Here is a 19,226-nt window from a genome sequence, read left to right as displayed (position 1 = left end):
TAAGTTTCCTGAATTTGAAATGAGTGTTTACAAATACAAGTTTGAAAAGGAGGTAGAAAACGGAGATTATTGTTAAATGTAGGTCAGTGCTACTTGGACTTTGTGTCAATTTATTGTCAAAGTGAGGAGGTGTCATACTGACTTCTACCGCAAGAGGGTGCCAAATATGGCATAAAACATGAACATATCAACTTGCACTGCATTTCTTATACTTATTTCTATTTTCCTAAACACTAAACTAGGATTTGCAAATTATGATAATAAAAAAAGAAGTAAATACTAGACTGTCATTGGCGCAGATACCTCGCAATTGATATGGAACTTGGAAGTTTTCAACCTTGATGGTATGAAGTAAATTAGGAATCTTGACAACGATAAAGGGACGCGGCCTCCTCGGTGGTCAGCTGTCACAAGCGCGGCGTCACGTGACCTCCACTTCCGTGTTTCAAAAAAGAAAATTGAGCGGACAATCTGCTCGTTCATATTTTTCCTCCTTTACTTAAAGGAGACAACGTTAGGTGGAAAAGCACCGAACACACGAGGCGACATTGGACGCATCGCACCACTTCTTCCTTGTTTCGCTTCACGATACCGGACAGTCGGTAAGTTTCTCTCGCGTTACAAAGTCAAAACGCGCGGTGCAGTTTTACTACCAATAAACAATCGGGTTGTGTGCGGTTCTTCGACAAATTGTTTCTAATAATGTTTTCGAACGACAATGTGTTGTTAAGGTGAGTTCAGGGACCTTCGAAACACAGAAAACTGACTGGCTAATCCATTGTTATTTTTACGTGTTACTGTTTTCCAGCGTGCTATTTAAAAGTTTGTTTTGCAGTAAAACTCAAAATATTTGTAGATGTTCTGTGACGGTGACACTAATATTAGTACTCCGAATCTTGCTAAACTATATGTTTTAAAAATGACTGAAATAATTTCAAAATGCTTATAATTAGCAAGTGAGAGTGCTAGAACATAATTTGCCTTCTAAATGATCAAAGAATGGCCGTTTTGAGTGACCCACAAGAGAGAGACATTCACCCTGATCCTGTGTCTTCAAGATAGGGGACTCAAAGAGTTGATGATGGACAGTAAAGAGATGATGGACGCAAAAGTGTGCTCCGTCTTGACTGCATTGTGGCAAGACTGACTTAATAAAATGCTATCAACTCAAAATGAACCACTCGATTCCGCAGTGATGCACTGGACGGTGCTTGTGTTGGCATCAGGACTCCTCGTGGCCACTGTCGCCTTGGACAACGGTCTCATGCGGACCCCTCCCATGGGCTGGTTGGCTTGGGAACGCTTCCGGTGCAACATAGACTGTGACCATGACCCCAAGAACTGCATCAGGCAAGTTGGTCCAATTCTGAATTGTTCATGCAATTGGTTGCTAAAAATTCCTAACATGGCACTTGGTCTTCCATTCCAGCGAGAACCTGTTCACAGACATGGCCGACAGGCTGGCAGAGGACGGGTGGAGGGAGCTGGGCTACGTCTACATCAATATCGACGACTGCTGGTCGTCCATGCAAAGGGACGAGCGGGGGCGGCTCCAGGCGGACCCGAAGAGGTGCACGCAAACACACGCTAACGCTAACCACACGCTAATCTTTAGGTCAATAAATGTTTTACTGAAGGTGTGACAGTCATATGACCGCTAATAAAAAGCAAGAGTCAGCAGTTTTACAAGGATGTCAGACGGATATAAAAATAAATAAATAAAATGGTGCCCTAATTTGAGGTTTTCAAGTTAGCACAAGTCACTTGGTCTTTTTTTTTTTTTTTTTTTTTGCTGTGTGTTGTCATTTTAATATCACCTGGCTTGTGGCATGCACGTGAAAACTTGTAAATGGAATGGAACTCCTTAAAAACTAAGGAGCTGTAGATTGGTACTGGTGGTGTACCACAAAGCTCTATACGAGGTCCACAGATTGTTACAAGTTACGAATGGTACCCAATGAGCTAGCTGCGTAAAAGCTGTTTTTCCTTTTTTTTTTTTTTTTTTTTCATTTTAAGACTTAGTTTGTCCATGGCATGACGATAATACTCATCTCCAGTGTTTGTCTTGTTCCTTTCAGGTTCCCAGGAGGAATCCGCCGGCTCTCCCGTTACATGCACGACCGCGGGCTCAAACTGGGTATCTACGGCGACATGGGCACACACACCTGCGGCGGCTATCCAGGCACGACACTGGACAAGATCGAGGTGGATGCTCAAACCTTCGCTGACTGGGAAGTGGATATGTTAAAGCTCGACGGTTGCTATTCCAACGCCAAGGAGCAGGAGCAAGGTAACCCACGTCGACGGCGGTTCGCTGTCGATCCCGTTTGATTTGGGTTCCTCTTCTGGATTAGGCTATCCTCGCATGTCCAAGGCGCTAAACGCCACAGGCCGTCCTATTGGCTACTCCTGCAGCTGGCCCGCCTACCAAGGTGGTCTGCCACCTAAGGTGCCATAATCATTGTTGTGGAAAAGTGATAGTGTTTTGCACTTGCTCTAAGATGATTTGATATATTTTTTTTTAGGTGAATTATGGTCTGTTGGGAAAGATCTGCAACCTGTGGCGTAACTATGGCGACATCCAGGACTCATGGGACAGCGTGCTGAGCATTGTGGATTGGTTCTTCAATAATCAGGAGGTTCTGGTGGCCGCAGCCGGGCCCGGAAGGTGGAATGACCCCGATATGGTTTGTTCCATCAAATGAGAAATTTACTTTTTTTTTTTTAACTGTCTGCGAAGATCTTAAGAAACCTTTTAGAAGCTTCACACCCAAAAAAAAATGGTGACATTCGCATGCATTTGTCGGTCAGTGAGATGCAGGAAACTTTTCATTTATGGATTTATTTAAATTTCCCCTTTATAAAAAAACAAACAAACAATTATGCTGACACTGGGAACTCCCTGCACTTTTTATTTTTAACAATAAAAAAATAAATAAAATTAAGAAATTATGTTGAAATTTTGGAAAACTGCACTGAGCTGTCACCAATGTCTTACAATGGCAAATATGCCATCTAGTGGCAGAAAAATCACAATCACACTCGTTTTTTTTTTGTTTTTTTTTTACAGTATAGTACATTTTTAGTTTTAACTGAATTTTATGAATTATGGAATTACTGTATCAATAACTACAAGATGCAGCCATTTTTATATTAGTTCAACTTTTTTTCCACTTATGTTAACAAGAGTATAAAGAAAAATATTTTATTGTACATTGAGAACAGATATAAAATTTGTGATAAATTGTGAGTTAATTATTGAAATCATGCGATTAATTACGCTTACAAATTTTAATCGCCTGACACCCCGAGTCTTAAATTTAGCTTAACACATGCTGATAACTCTGGAAACTCCCTGCAATTTTTGTTGGAATTTTTAAACAAAGATGTCAATTCTTTATATGTTTAAACTAATATTTTCTATTTGACTGCAAATGAATATCGGTATTACTAATAATCGGTATCGGCCTTGAAAAAAAAACATATCTGTCCATCACTAATTTGTATCTACTTTGTACACTCTTGTGTCCTGGCAGCTGATCATCGGCGACTTTGGCCTCAGCATGGAGCAGTCGCGGTCCCAGATGGCTCTCTGGGCCATCATGGCCGCCCCTCTCTTCATGTCCAACGACCTCCGAACCATCTCCAGCGGCGCCCGCAGCATCCTGCAGAACAAAATGGCCATCAGCATCAACCAGGACCCTCTGGGCCTTCAGGGAAGACGCATCCTGAAGGTGCAATGCTCATTTTGCATCTCCTTTTTGCTGAATATCCTTCAAAAATGCGGTGCGGTGGCTTCCCATTAGGAGAAGAGCAGGATTGAGGTGTTTTGGCGTCCGCTGTCAAACGACGGCAGTGCCCTGGTGTTCTTCAGTCGACGCGATGACATGCCGTACCGCTACCAAACGTCCCTCGGCAAGTTGAACTACACTACGGGCACCTACAAGGTCTGTATCTGCCAAAATGAAAACTGTACTTAGAATTTTCATTTGATTTTTTTATATTTATGGCTTGTAAGTGTTTTTAAAAAAAAAAATAAAAAATTTAATACAAATATTTTTGGGAGTTATGACTTTTACCACTGAGTTAGCATACGTTAATGGCATGCTCGGGAACACATCCTTACTATTTTTTTCTGTAAACCGAGGACCTCTTATGTAGTACTAGTTCAGGGCTCTGGAGCCACATGCGGCTCTTTAGTCCCGCTCCCTGTGGCTCCCTGTGAATCTCTCTCTCTAAAAAAAATTATATATAAATTATATAAAAAATTAATATTTTTGTATACATATTTATTTGTATTCTTTAGATAAAATATTCTTAGATAAAAATAAAAAAAAAGACTTGTATGGAAAAAATGAATAATTAAGTATTCCCCAAAAATGTCAGTCAAAAATTTTAAGTTGAAAAAGTTTTTTAAAAATGTCCAAAAAGAAATATGAAAAGCAGAAATTTACCATAAAATGTCCATGAAATTGCCCAAAATGTCAGAAAATGTAATTATAAAAAAAAAAAAAAAGGAGGAAAAGAAAATGTTCAAAAAGTAACCTAAAATGTCCAAAAACAAAACAGTCAGGAAATTAGCATAAAATATTTTGGGAATTGTCCAAAAAAATCAGAAATTTATTTATGTATTTATTTATTTATTTTAAATTAAAAAGGCAGAAAAGAGAATGTTAAAAAAAAAAGTAACTATAAAATGTCCAAAAACAAAAGAAGAAATCAAGAAAATTACTATAAAATGTACAGAAAATCGCCAAAAATGTCAGAAATTTGCTGGCAGAAGAAATGTAAAAAAATAGCCATTAAATATTCCAAAAAGAAGAGACGATAGGCAGAAAATGAAATGAAAATATGTCCATAAAATAGCCAAAAATGTCAGAAATTTAACAGAAAGGTAGAAAAGTCTAGGAATGTATGAAATATCACACACACAAAAATCCAAAAAGTAAAGATGAAAGGTAGAAGAAAATGATTGTCAAAGTATTGCTGCATATTTTTGTGTTGTGGTGAAGCTCTAATTAGCTCTTGGGCGCTCAATACATTAGACTAACTTTAACACTGTTTCCTTCATCACAATCTTCAAATATTTTGCGGCTCCACACACATTTTTGCTTATTTATTTGGCCTAAAATGGCTCTTTTGACACAAAAGGCTGCTTGACCCGCTGCACGAGCCAAACACACGATTAAGCTGATCCACCTGCGGTATTTTTGCATTCTTTTAGATATATGACGTCTTCTCCGGGAGGACGGTGATGCTTAAGGACTCGAGCGTCTTCGTCGTGTCAGTGAACCCCTCAGGCGTGGTCATGTGGTACGTCTCGGCCCCCGCCAAACCGAGACCCAACTTCCGCCAATTCTCTCAAAACGGCCGGCTCGGAGGACTCAACCGGAGTGACCTCGCCAACGCCATACCGCCCGTTTTCCTGTGACCTCCCCGTGACCTCCCCGTTCTCCGAGCTTTTCACTAACAAGACCTCGGACCACCTGATAATGAAGGATCTTCATGAAGTGGGGTGTGTTCTGAAGATTGAAGTTAACTCAGGGTCAGACTTTTCATTTTGTATTTCTCTACAATCGATGTGATCCGCTTTCAAATTCACACACGACGTGGTTTCTACAAGCGCAAAATATCTTTTTATGAGCAGCTTATAACCAATGTAGGAATATTTCTTCAGTGGGCCAAAAAAAGTGACAAATGACAATGCTGCACTATTTTGTAAAGATTTGAAAGTATGACCGTACTAAACTTGAATGTTAACATTAATTAGGAACTGTTCTGATTGAATTAAATATATATCACATATTCATTTGTATTTATTGCTCATATGTTGCGTCCTCACAAATTCCAAAATGATGTCAATTCTGATCATTAAAAAAAAAAAAAAAAGTCATAATTGTAATAATCCCCAGAATATTCTGTTATATATTCTGGGCAGATTATATTGATTTGGTAACACATACAGGCTCAAATGTGATTGGGCAATCTAGAAGTTGTGCAGCCAATAGAAGAGCATTAACTGATGAGCGGGGAAAAAATTACTCCATGGAGCAAATATTAAAATTTAGGTTTTAAATGTAGGTCAGCGCTTCCGACAGTAGACAAAACATTTAGGGTTAAAATAAATCTAATAGTTACACACTTTTTTTCTCCCCCACACTGTTATGTAATGCCGCAGGTAAACATGAAAACTTCCTGGTGGAGTTAACGTTAAACCAGCAGAGGTCAGCGCTGCTCTCCAGACGCTGACGTGTGACCGCTTTGGCTGCCAAAAAGTGCACCTGCTGATTCACACAAGGCCAGTCAGCTGCTACCTTGGACTTGCAACTACATTGTACTGTCTGATCACCTGCTTTCTTTATATTCCCGTCTTGTGCTCGGCACCAGCTGTGACCTTGGTAACTCTTGTAACGTACCAAGAGTTGCTATCTTAAATTGCCCACATTTCTTTGCATTATCTCGGTTCAAATGAATTGTCATTAGATCAAAAAAGTATGTTGGTGTGTCAATTCAATAGGATCTATAGTGAAATTGGCCATCGGGATTACTGATTAATGGTAATAAAAGAGAAAAGGGAGTAAAGGTACGGAAGTGAATTGCATTCACTTGAAAAAAAAGTCCTGTTTTTCTGACTAATTTTTTCGGGGAAGTGTTGTTTTTTGGAATATTTTTCCCCCCAGTTTTTTTTTATATATTTTTTTCTGTTTTAAAAAATATATATTTTCCTCTGTTTTTCTGAATATTTTTTGACAAAAAAAAAACATTCAGTAAAACTGAAAAAAATATTCAGAAAAACAGAAAAAAAAACCTCAAAAAAACAAAGCAACAGGAGTTTTTTCCCCCCAAGTGAATGCAACACACTTCCGTATAAAGGGAAAGATAACCCCCCCCCCCCCCCCCCCAAAAAAAAGAGATGACGAGCGTTCCTGCAGAAGCTCACGTAGGCCCACAGCTGCGGTGGAAGGCACTCGCCAATCGTTGTGCCCCACTTGTGCGGTCTGATTCGATTAAGTAGCCCCCACGGCCACCACTCATCTCACACGGCTGGGCCTCTGCCAATCCCTGAAAGTCCAAGCTCGATGAAAGGATGACAGGCCTCTTTGCTGACAATATTCGCATTGCCTCAATTAGGGGCAAACGTGCTCAGCGGCCTAATAAAGCTGGTTTTGATTACGTTTTTAATGAGGTATAATACCAAGTATCATAAGGCAGCAAAAATAAGTGGACAGATTTGGCCACGTTATCATTTAAATCTACACACACTCAAAGTCAGATATTGCAAGAACAGAAGGGTGGCGACCTCAAGTGGACAAAAAAATACTCGCATGTACATTGCTATTATGCATAAAGCTTAAATAAGAACATTATTATATGTCTATCTAGTTTTGGGACGTAACCCTTGCGATAAATGATAGACTACTGCATTGTCTTTAACTTTTATGTCAAATACATTTGTATTAAATATTTAAGTACTTTGATTTAAAACATTTAGGTACGATTTTTATTTACCTTATATGCATTTCTCTTATAAGTAAGTATAGTTTTGTTGTACTTTCCTGTGTTACTGTTCAAATTCTGCATAATGTTAAAATGGCTTGGATAACTAAATATTTTTCAAGCCGGTACGTGTAAAAAGTTCAAGATCTACTGATTATAAACAACGCTGGAAAATCACAATAGCGCTCTATTAGTAGAATGAATCAATACCCCCATTCGGCCGCTAGCGGCCGCTGTTGTAGAGCGGATGAGCATGGAAGAGGAGCCTTCCACCAGCCGCGGAAGCGAACGAGGCGAGCTGCACGTTGCCTTGAGGCGTCGGGTTCGCGTGGCATCCGGCCAGGATGTCGCTTGCCAACTGGCAGCCGACGAGGGTCACAGTCAAGACACTGTCTCTTCAGAGACACGCACGCGCACTGAAACGCTACTTTGGAACCCTAACACTAGTTGTTTAAAACCATACCTTCAAACTGTAACCCTCGTTTAAAACCCTAAATTCAGTGGATACGTGACTAATATTTCCCAATCTTTGGTGGTCTCTCCACCCCCCACCCGTCCTAAAAACTTTAACATCCGCAGTGTGGGGCAACACATTAGCAACCTCCTGTACATCTGCTCTCCCGGTGTGTGTGTTCATTGTTGCGCAGAGGTTTTCCATGTCGGTGGCAGGAGCCTTTCTGGGCAGAGGCACAAAAACCATTCCGCCGGCTGGAGCCCAGCACGCGGCCAACACAGCAGCGGGATTTGGCCCGAATCACCCGCAGGGAGAATGCTTGGAAGCTTTCAGGGAGAGCAGGTGGATGTCTTTGGTATCACGTGTGATACCTTGATTTATGTGTTTCATTTGTTCCATTACCAAGCTCACAACTCAATTGGCTTTTTTTTTTTTTAAATTAAATCAATTTACCCCATTAAAATGACTTGAATCTGTTCAGTCCCCCAAAAAAGAACCACCAGTTTTTTGTCACATGCTTTCCGTAAAGAAAAACAGTACTATACTGTATAAAAAAAATGACAAAAAGAATATATAGCCATTTTGGATTTTTTTTGTACATCTTATAGCTATTTTGTTCTGCCCTAAATTGACTGTGGTTGTAATTCCACTGCAGGCCACTAGACGGCGGCACACTATTTTGTTTGACACAGTAAATGTGAAAGCAGGAAGTATTTCAAGCCCGTCCTAGAGTTTGCTGACGATGATCGAATGTGAAATCCTTTTTAATCCTGCTTTTCATGTCGACAGAACGCTCTAGGTTCATTTTTAACATACATCTTTGTGCACAATTTTTAAGCTAAGTGCTCTTGTTATGAGTAATATCACCTATATCTGTGGTTCATATATGTTTGTAGCTCACTTAACTTCACCGTGTTTAATTGTCTTGTTAAGTTCTCTGTGCTCTTAATTGCCTCTTAACTAGTTGGCACCATGGACTAAAAATAGAACTGTGCCGTCATGGCCCTTGCAGACGCTAATTATAGCTCTTAGACACACACTACATTATATTTGTAATGTAGCTTTTTCGTATCACTTTGGGTTTTATGTTTACTAATTCCTATACAGAGCAGCCTTCCAAATTAAAAGCATGGATTTAAAAAAATATATACTGTATTTAAACATCACACACTAAACCTTTAAATCTTGAGGAATTCTTAAATTAGGCTACTTGAAATGCTATTGTAGGAGCCACATGTTATTTTTGCTTGTATTTGCGGTAGGTGGCCACAGGTGGCAGTGTAGGCACTAGCCTGGACCTCTTCACGCTCCCTCCCTAATCCTTTTTAAGCGCAGGTGAAGGTGATTAGGCGGTTGGAGTGCAAGGTCATGCGGTTTTTATCACTCGCAAACACTTACACATTTGCTTAAACACGTGCTCATACATACACTCAGACATTCATTTCACAAATAGAATTTCAGTTCTAAAGTTAACATAAATTTATACCACGTTTGTTTTGGATTGAACCATTCAGGCCATTATTTTGTGGACGAATAGCTGATAAGTCGAGCGTGTCAAAAACATCTCCCACATCCATCCACGGCGACTACAGGACCCAAGGTTAGTCGCTACACCGATTGTGTTGAATTGAATTCTTTGCACTTCACTCTATTCCTTAAAAATAAGTTGTACAACTACATGTTTTGGTTGGGACTTTTTTTTTTTGTTTTCTTCCTGGCCTCTGGATTTGTTTCATCTATTTTATGGATTTTTTTTAAAATAATTCTATTGTGTGCTCTATGCAAAATGACTTATGAGCAAATTGAAAAAATATATTTGCGATTAATTTCATTCAATTTTAAGGATATTTGCTATAGTTAGGATATACGTATGTCTTTTTAAAAAAAAAATTATTATCTGTCGTTGTTTTTGGGGAAATATTATGTATCGTAAGTACTTGGTATCGGTGAGTACTGAAGATTTGAGTATCGTATCGATCTAAAAAGAAAAAGTGGTATCGAACATCCCTAATTATTGTTGTATTATTTTACAAGTGAGTTCAAAGACCTTAAAAAAAATGTGTGCAATAAATGTAATGAAAACAAAACTAGGGAGTATTCAAATCGGGTATTTATGTATCATGGATTTCACTTATTGCGGGGGTGTTCTGAAACGTAACCCCTACGATGAAAGGGGATTTACCGTAAAGGAAAAATACTTAAGTCAACCGATTGTCTTGGCAGGTTCTGTTTTCACACAACGCAATATTTTGTTGGACGTTCAATACATTTATGTCTTGGGGTCAAGCCAAGGAATGAAAGTAAGGCCTGATGCTGTGCCGAGTTGGCAAACCGCCTTCATGTGACCGCGGCGGCCAATAAAAATAGAGAGACTTGATCGGTCAACAATGCCTCTCACAACCTCTCATGTGGTCATGCGAATGTCCGGGCGCGGGATTCGTTGTGCTATTTTTTGCCCCGTCAGCATTTGGACGCAGCTGGATTTTCCCCGCGTCTCCGTCACTCTGCCTGACCACTTTTGCCCGTCAATCTGTCCCCGCACTCGTCTGTCCTCACTCGCAATGATGCCACCTAAGTGGCATTTAAGTTTATTAAAGACCAGCTGTGTAACAAAATCCGATTTCAAGACAAAAGAAGAAAAATGATCAGCCAAGTCGATGACCTCAGTTGAGTAAAATGTGCGGACGCAACGTTAGCGGTCCACTTGTCACAGACAGTGGAGGGGCATTCAGGGCCATCCAGGACTTCTCTGATGGCCTAAACGCAAGCAGAAGTATTGACCTACATTTGCCAACAAACATTTGAATATCTGTTCAATTCAAATGTATCAATAAATATTTCCGACAGTCTATTTATTTTGGCTGCACTCCTTCCAGTACTGATTGTGGCTATCCGATCTTTTTTGTGTAATCACAATTTAGCCTCTTTGCGTTGCCATGTCATTCTGACCTTCTAAGGCCTCACAACAGCTGTGTCAAACATAGGGCCCATGGGGCAGAACTGGTCCGTCGGGGGGGGTGTCTTATCTGACCCACGGGGACAGAACCCAAACTGCAGTTTTTCATTAAAATGAACTGTTGTGTCTAATTTTGTCCACTGCAGGTTGCACCAACGACCACGTAAAAGACATTCTGAAATTTAATAAGAAATGTCATATTATTCTGCAAATATAATATTAAGTAAGACCTTTCAGAATGTACTTTTATGTATTTGCACCAAAGAACAGGAAATATTTTTAACCTCGTCATTATTTATATCATATTCGGCCATGGACGTACTAGACCGATCAAATTTGTGTGAAATTAGACCCTGAATTAATATGAGCTTGCACCCCTGCCCTACAAATACTCTAGAACCTCGAATCTCAAGAATTAGCAGTGCTGTAACTAACTAACTTTGTGAGCCATCGGACTGTCTCGGTCACCAATCAGCTTTCAGATTGCCCCAAACACTCCTCAGCCTGATTTTTATTTTTCATGTAATTAGATACATATTGATTGTGAACCCCCAAAATGTTGAATAGATTGTTTTTTTAATGATCTAATGGAGGCTTTTCTTTGTTTCTGGGGAAAAAAGAGGAAAAGAAAACCAGTACACAAAAAGTCTCATACCCCCCCCCCCCCCCCCACACACACACACACACGTTGCGGCCATCTATATCAGGGGTAGGCAACCCTGATCCTGGAGAACTCCCTCCACCAACACACCTGATTTGATGAACAGGGTGGTTATCAGGCTCCTACAGATTAGCTGATCATTTGAGTCAGCTGTGTTGGAGGAAGGACACACCGAAAACAGGCAACCCCTGATCTATACTTTATCTGCCTAAACCACCGCTATTAATCGTTTGTGTTTGTGTCCCGGTTGAAACCGACTTCCCTTCAGATCGAGGCAACGCGGTAGAAACAAGTACACACACACACACACACTCACACAAACCCAGATCAAAGCGGACATGCAGACTGACCTTCAGCCCAGGCTGCGTATATCTTGGTAGGCCGAGCTCGTCTAAACATTAACTCTGGGGACTTGGCACAGTTTAGTCTAATTGAGCACGTCTGTGTGGTGTGTGTGTGTGTGTGTGTGAGTGAGAGACCTGTTGTGTAAGTGTTCATGAGAGAAAAATGAAGGGACACAAGGCGGGATTGAAGTGTCAGCATTACTCGAGCAGGGATTTCTATGAAACGCCGTTTGATATCCTTGAATCGTAGAACGTACCAAGGTTGTACTGAACAAAAAAGAAAATAACTTGAATTGGCTTACTAGTGAGGTCAAAGGGTAGTACACGGACCTTAGCCTGGATATCGAATAAAAGTGCAAACCGCTTTTTTAGAAAGCTATTTGAGCACTTTCCATACCCCCAGCAACTTGACCACATGTCTCATTGCACTAATGCCTTAGCATGGATGCCACATGGCTCATAAAGTCCATTTGTGTCCAAATGCCACCTGCAAGCACCACAGGACCTTTTTTTCCTTCTTTTTTTTTTTTTTACCCCCGGCCGTCAGAGTCTTGGAGCCGACGCGTGATCAGCTGCTGTTTCATTCCTGGGCTGAGCACAGTTTAGGCTTTGTGTGTGGCGGAGGGAAAGCGCTGACGCAAAAGGCGACGCTGTGCTGTGACGGTGGCGTGCGTGTGTGTGTGTGTGTGTGTGTGTGTGTGTGTGTGTGTGTGTGCGTGTGTGTGACTGTGGCCACGTACTCCCTCAATGAGTCTGCCGTTCGCTGACTCAAACGGTTTTACTTTCCCCGGATAAGTCAAAGTACACCGGATCCTTTTCTTATCAAGGATGTTGTACTCTGGTAATCAAGGGCGTTGGATCAGATTTTGTCAATGAAGAGATGCATTATTATTTTTTTTACAAATAATTTCATGGTCTGTAATCCTCTTTCAGATCAATAAGGTCATTTTAAATCTGTTTGGTGACCACTGGGGGGCAGTAGGGTGTTACATGTCTACAAGTGCAGGCGCACAAGCACAATTTTGGAGAACGTCTGGAGAAAGCCATGTCAGAGACCAAACCAAGCGTGACGTCAAAAGGATTGTCTGAAGACCTTCGAGACGTGACGGTCTGAAGGCACAACACCTGGAGTGGAGTACAGAAAATCTTGGTTTAAAGGTCCTAGTGAGCATGATAGCCTCCATCATCCATAGGGGGGAAGAAGTTTGTAACCATCAAGACTCTTCCTAAAACTGTGCGACTGTCTAAACTTGGCGATCAGGAGGGGAAAAAGGCCTTAGTCGGGGATGTCACTCTGTCAAAGCGTCACCGGTGCTCTGTAGAAATCGGAGAAACTTCCAGAAGAACGATCATCTCTGCGGTAATCCACCATCCCACGGAGTGACCAATCGGAAGCCACTCCTTTTTAGTAAAAGGCACAATTCAGCCGACCTGGAGTTTACGCAAAGGCACTTGAAGAGAATCTCGGACGAGAAAGAAAAATTCTTCGGTCTGATGAGACCCGCCAGGATTTAATGGAAAGACGAACGCAGCAATGTACAGAGACATCCTGTTCCAGAGTGCTCAGACAGGACAACGACCCTAAGTACACAGCCAGATATCAAACGAGCGAGTGGCTTCAGGACAACTCTGTGAACGTCCTTGAGCGGCCCAGACTTGAATCCGATTGAACGCCATTTGAAAAATGGCTGCGTGCCGACGCTCCACCTCCCAACCTGATGGAAGCTTGAGAAGTGCTGCACAGAGGAATGGCTGAAACTGGCCAAAGATATTTCTTTTTCAGAAAATATACATTTTACATTGTTAAACTGACTTAATCGAAAACTTTTGGCTCAAAAAGGGGAAATTCTACGTTGGGTCCGCAGAACATGAGAAATATAAATACAATTGTACAATTCTGCCTAAAACAAAACATTCCAACACTTCAAATTCTGGTTGAAAGTCTTCCTAGAAGACCAACTCCAAATATTTCCTCCATTTACACTTTAAGTGTCATGACAGGTTTTCCTTCCATAAATTTTTTTTTTAATGCAACTCATCCTGTTCAGGGTTCACATGTCAGTCAATGGGCGCATGTAGAGACCGACAACCTCTCACACGGTCACTAAAGTCAGGCGGGTGAACTATTTGACTTGGTATCCAGTGCGTCGATTCATTTAAAGGAGTTCAGGTGTTGAGCTAAATATACAGCAAGTGGACGAGCAAACCTCTAGGAATAGAATTTGGACAGATGCTAGTTTTAGAGCCCCCCCCCCCCCCCCCTCTCTCTCTCTCCTGTGTAGTATAAAAGCAGCGGTAACTACAAAAGATAGACCCGCATGACAAAATGTTTCCTGGAACGCTGGCCTGAAAGTTTGGCTCTGCCAGTCAGCAGACGACGCAAGGTTACACTCTTGAGGGCGTGAATGCGGAAGTGGAGAGAGAAAGGACGAGTCAACTCGTGGCTAACTAAGCAGATGATCCGTGACATTTTTAATCACGTCTGTTCTATCTTTCTTAAAAGGAACACCCATAAATCTCATTGCTCATTTTGACCAACCAGCTCATTCTAATCCACCCCTGCGGCACTCTGAGGTGAACGTAATGAAAAGCACCAATTGTTAAAATTTCGGAGCAGGCCGGAGGACAAAAATGCCGATCTAGTGTAAATGATGCTGAAATTCCACACATGGGAAGTTGGGAATGCAGTAAATGTGTGACTATGATAGTAATTTATCCCCCCTTGTCTTGAATAGAAAATGTACTGTATTCGTCAGCCATTTTATTGGTTTTGGCAATTTCTTGTCTGACGCCAAAAAAAGACGATTTTAGTGACAACTTACTATATTTAAAGCATAAGACCTAGTCGTGCCCAAAACGAATCGTATCTGCCTGTTTTTCAGTAACCAGAAGTTTGCGAGTGTGGACCAAACATTGCAGTACCAGTGGAAACCAAGGGTGGCAGTGTTGGGATTTCCAGAAATGGTGAGTACCAATGAAAAAGCTTTACTCTTCTTAGAATCCGAGCAGCGTACCAAAGCATAAATGAGCCTGAAGGTAACTTACCTAACCCTAACCCTTTGTTCCGATACCTGTGGAAAATATGACAGTATAACGTCGCAGGGCTTGCTGTTAGCCAGTGTCAAATATTTACTTGGTCATTATAGCCACCTGTCTCACACTAAAACACACACACACACACACATTTGAGACTTAAGAGGACGCTTGCTTCAGTTCCAACCATGTCCACCGTCTTCAAAATATACACCAAAACCAAACACTGATAACAGACTGACAACCCAATGAACATGATCTAATAGCGAAAAGCAAAATAAGTAATACGGTACTTCTATCTAGAAGTAGGTCACGTAGAGTATGTGCAGGTCAAATGAACTATAAGTCTCAAATGTTGACCTTTTTTAAGTTTTAAGCAAGTGGCAAAAATCAAGCAAGTTAAGTTAAACTGAGCAAGCTCGAAGCCAAGTCGCTAGCGTTGGTTAGCTGAATTAGCACATTCCCAGGCACGTCGTTTTTCATGGTCCCACTCCCAAACCAATCACCGTATTTCTTTATGGTCAATTAACCGACATTAAGGTTTGTTTGTTGCCAGTTTCAATGTCTGATTGGTTTCTCTGTGAGGTTTAAAATACAAAAAAAAATAGAGCAAAGTGTAAATTGAGCTTCCCTTTGAGGGCTTATGAGTTGAATAAAAAAAAAAGCTAAAATAGAAAAAAAATGGTACACTACCATGACAATGCAGATTTTCAAATGTAAACAGGCAAGACTTAAGTCAAAATCAAGTCGAGTCTTTCATACATTTTAGCCGCGCAAGTAGCAAGCCCTAAAATTGGTGACATAAGTCTGACTCGAGTCAAATTTTGTAGCTCGAGTCTGCCACCTACAATACAATACAAAGTGAGTTTCCAGAACACATGTTGTCATCTTGCATCATCCCGAAGAATTCAACCCTACGACTGTTGCGTCAGTTCCAAGTAAATACTAAGAAGCGCCGAACAAACATGAGCCAATCAAAAGTAGTTGCACGATAAAAGACGCCGCCATCACACAATGATGACGACGACCACTAAACTTTAAAGCCCAAGCCAACTGGTGGGCATTTTCGACGACACAGCAGAATGTAAATAAACACATACCATTTAGTCACGGGTCCAAAGCCAGCAAACCTTCCCTGGCAACAGCGCTCCATCACTTTATGCTAGGTCACAATTACTGGCAGACCACAATGTATGTTCGGTACGTGCTAGGCCACGCTTGCAGGCAAACGATGATGGGAGATGGGTATCGTTGCTGAGGAATCCTGCAACTGCTTTGCCACAAGTGCTGCAACGCACTTGAAATTAATGAAATGTGCTGATAAGTAACACATGACTGCGTCCTGTTCTCATGAGGATAAAAAAAAAAGGCACTCCAATAAGCACGGAATTGAAATAAATTCCTTAAAAGAAAAAAAAAAAAGCTTTGTATGCCATCTACTGGCTGGAATAAATCTCAAGTTTCCAACACCGTGACAATGAGGCACTCTAAAAAGCCATGCAAGCCCCGATCCACACACTGGCTGTCAAATCTGATGTTTAAAAACTAAATTTCCTCCCTTCATGCTCCTCTTCCTCAAGTCGTACGTGCACTCATGGCTGACAACGAGGCGCTCTAAAGCAGCAGTCAGTTACAGTTGGATATGGACACCATAAGGTGTGCTTTTTTTCCCCCTGTGCTTTTACTGTATGTTTACTGTAAATGTCATTGTTAAAAATGACATTTATAACAATCTTTCACTGTCGGTTGATTTCAAATGATATAATCAGATGTTTAAACTTTGAAATTCATAAGCTTACAAAAACTAAAATAATTAAATACAAAAAACGAATAATTCTGGCCTGCATGGTGTGTCTAGTGGGTTGCATCACAGTCCAACCGTTCATCAAACAATCATCACGAAAAATGAATTCAAGTAATTTGTGCAGATCGCCGGAATTCTATTATTGACTATGAAAGAATGGCTTTACATGGTTTATTTATTTATCAAACACACGAGCAACCGAAATACGATTTTCAAATGGAGAACACGCACCAGAAGTTACGCACATGTACGCTCGTCATAGATATGATTTTTAGGGCTTCTCATGATTTATTTGAGCCGTTCTTTCGTGAGCGTGGAACGATTACAAAATGTTCAATGATTAAAAAAAAAAAAAACCCAACAACACAAGTTTGGGTTGATCTGTTCCTAAACGTCTCCACCAATTTCCTTTCATCTAAGGGTGACAATTTATCACCGTACTCTTCCTTGGCAAACTGCTGACAAGTCCCACTAGCTGAAATTTATATACAGATATTTGAAAAGATGATCATGGAATCTGGAGTTGTTAAGCTATGGCTTAAAAAAATAATAATAATCCCCAACTAGTATGAATCTCAAATTCTCCTCTTAGATCTTTATTGTGTTCTTTGGACATTCTCATTGTTTAGAGTATTGGTCAATCCAATGAGCGCTGTCAAAACAAACTTTTTTTTTTTTTTTTTTTTATGCTGGCAAAGAGAATCTAGCAGCTGCAGTTAATCATGACGGCTAACAAGAAGGTAATCGGGCTTGGCCTTGTCAAGTAAAAAGACACCCTGGAGCATTTAGCACAAACATTTGGATGAAAGTCATGTGTTTGTTGCGCTTGTGTGTATTGTTTTGATCCTGTGTTGATTAGGAAAAATCCAAAATAAATTTGCTGGTGAATGAGTTTGTTTCCTACAGCCGTGGCTTAACCAAATCTGTACACACAAGTCACAATGTGTCGTAGTCTCACAGACACAAGAGCAAAGTCGGAATAGACAGTAAAAAAAAAAAAAAAAAAAGAGTACTGGGTACACATGTGAACTGACCAAAAGTATAGATTTTTGAAAAAATATGAAATTTGCCGAATTGTGACTTATACAGTGTGTTTGCTGTTTTTGTTCCCTCCTAAATGCCCTAAAATGCGACAAGGAATTATAGTACTGTCATTATTTCTATAAAAAAACATAAAATGTCCAAATGTGTAGCGAGCCTGGTGGAACATCACCAGTTCTCTACTGTAACAAGGTAATTGTGACATTTAAAATGTAAAAAGTCTGTGGATCTATCATAGAGCCTTGCGGAATACCGTCGGTATCTACAGTCAACAGATTTCTTCTTTATGATCTACATCATTTGTAAGGCGGGTCATAATTACTACAAGTAAAAGGTCATAATTACTGTAAATATTTGTATGAAAAACATTTGTGTCATAAATATAAAGCAATCAAATAAAAAACGGTTTACACGGCAGTAACTGACTCCGCCTTCTTCTGCCAAACTAGTAAATTACCCGCCCTTGGTAACCTCAAAACGTCATATGTCGGTACCGTCGTGAACCCAGGACCCTCCTAAATGTGACAAAGACCAACAACCTGCTCCAACTCATGTGCCTGCTGGCGTAACTTGCAGAGTTAGGAGAGGTCATTATCACTTCCAAGAAACTTGGGCTGTGCCACTTTCTTCTGAAACCGGATCGCCGACATTGACATTATCTGTGGCAAGAAGCGTTTATTGCTGGGGGAAGACGATGAGGAGAACAAGAGCGTGTAGAGATGCTTGCCTTGGGTCTGCCAAAGGTCTTAAAATGCTGCAAATGCATAATCATGTCTGACTGTTATTGCGTTGTAATATCATATTTTTAAAAACTCCAAACAACTCAATATACAGGAAATTGTGTTCCACCAGCTGACATAAATGATAAATCCATGTTTTCATTTTTTATTTTATTTAGGTAAGATGCAAAAACTAGTTTTTGATATTGTACACTCTAAAAACAGTTTGGTCAAAAGTAACCCAATTATGCATCAAAAATGGACTGATCCACTTTATGGGTCCATTAGACCCAACTTTCTTGACTCAAAGTTGGGTCAAATAGACCCACGTAGAGGATCAGTCCATTTTTGACCCATAGTTGGGTTATTTTTGACGCAACTGTTTTTAGAGTGTAGTATCAAAATTGCATTACTTATCAATCCTCGTACGTTGTGAATGAGAGTTCTTAAATTTGACCCAAGTGGAACTGAAATTTGGCTTCCCTTGCCAGGTACCTTGGCTTGTCTGACAGATGGAACAGTCGGGGGTTAGGAGGACACACACTCTTTGGGGAGGTTGTCGGCAAAATGACCCAAGAGAGCCTCTCATTTGTAGTGGTCCGCGTCCGTTAAGCTGCCAATTGGGTTCGCATGCCATTCCGGAGAACTTTGAGGGGCTTGTGGGGATCTGGTGACAGGGGCACTTGGCTTACTGATAGTCGAGGCTAAAAGGAGATC

The 19,226-nt window shown here is 40.7% G+C and overlaps 2 protein-coding genes across 3 annotated transcripts in view; both read left to right on the top strand.

The window, feature by feature from the left end:
• Positions 1-410: 410 nt before the first annotated feature.
• Positions 411-5,805, top strand: naga (N-acetylgalactosaminidase, alpha). Its single transcript, XM_077553647.1, has 9 exons — positions 411-602; positions 1,194-1,350; positions 1,430-1,570; positions 2,079-2,290; positions 2,355-2,449; positions 2,526-2,687; positions 3,537-3,734; positions 3,807-3,947; positions 5,225-5,805. Exons 2-9 carry the CDS (start codon positions 1,196-1,198, stop codon positions 5,429-5,431), a joined length of 1,311 nt encoding a protein of 436 aa, XP_077409773.1. The 5' UTR covers positions 411-602; positions 1,194-1,195; the 3' UTR covers positions 5,432-5,805.
• Positions 5,806-9,297: 3,492 nt separating this feature from the next.
• Positions 9,298-19,226, top strand: part of mrps18a (mitochondrial ribosomal protein S18A) — a 92,328-nt gene continuing 82,399 nt past the window's right edge. For both annotated transcript variants that reach the window (XM_077553659.1, XM_077553656.1), the window contains exons 1-2: positions 9,298-9,551; positions 14,795-14,876. The gene's annotated coding sequence lies outside the window, so the exon portion shown is untranslated. The remainder of the gene's footprint in view (positions 9,552-14,794; positions 14,877-19,226) is intronic.

Source organism: Vanacampus margaritifer, chromosome 19 (assembly GCF_051991255.1).
Source record: "Vanacampus margaritifer isolate UIUO_Vmar chromosome 19, RoL_Vmar_1.0, whole genome shotgun sequence".
Lineage (NCBI taxonomy): Eukaryota > Metazoa > Chordata > Actinopteri > Syngnathiformes > Syngnathidae > Vanacampus > Vanacampus margaritifer.
This window is presented reverse-complemented; position numbering and strand designations above follow the sequence as displayed.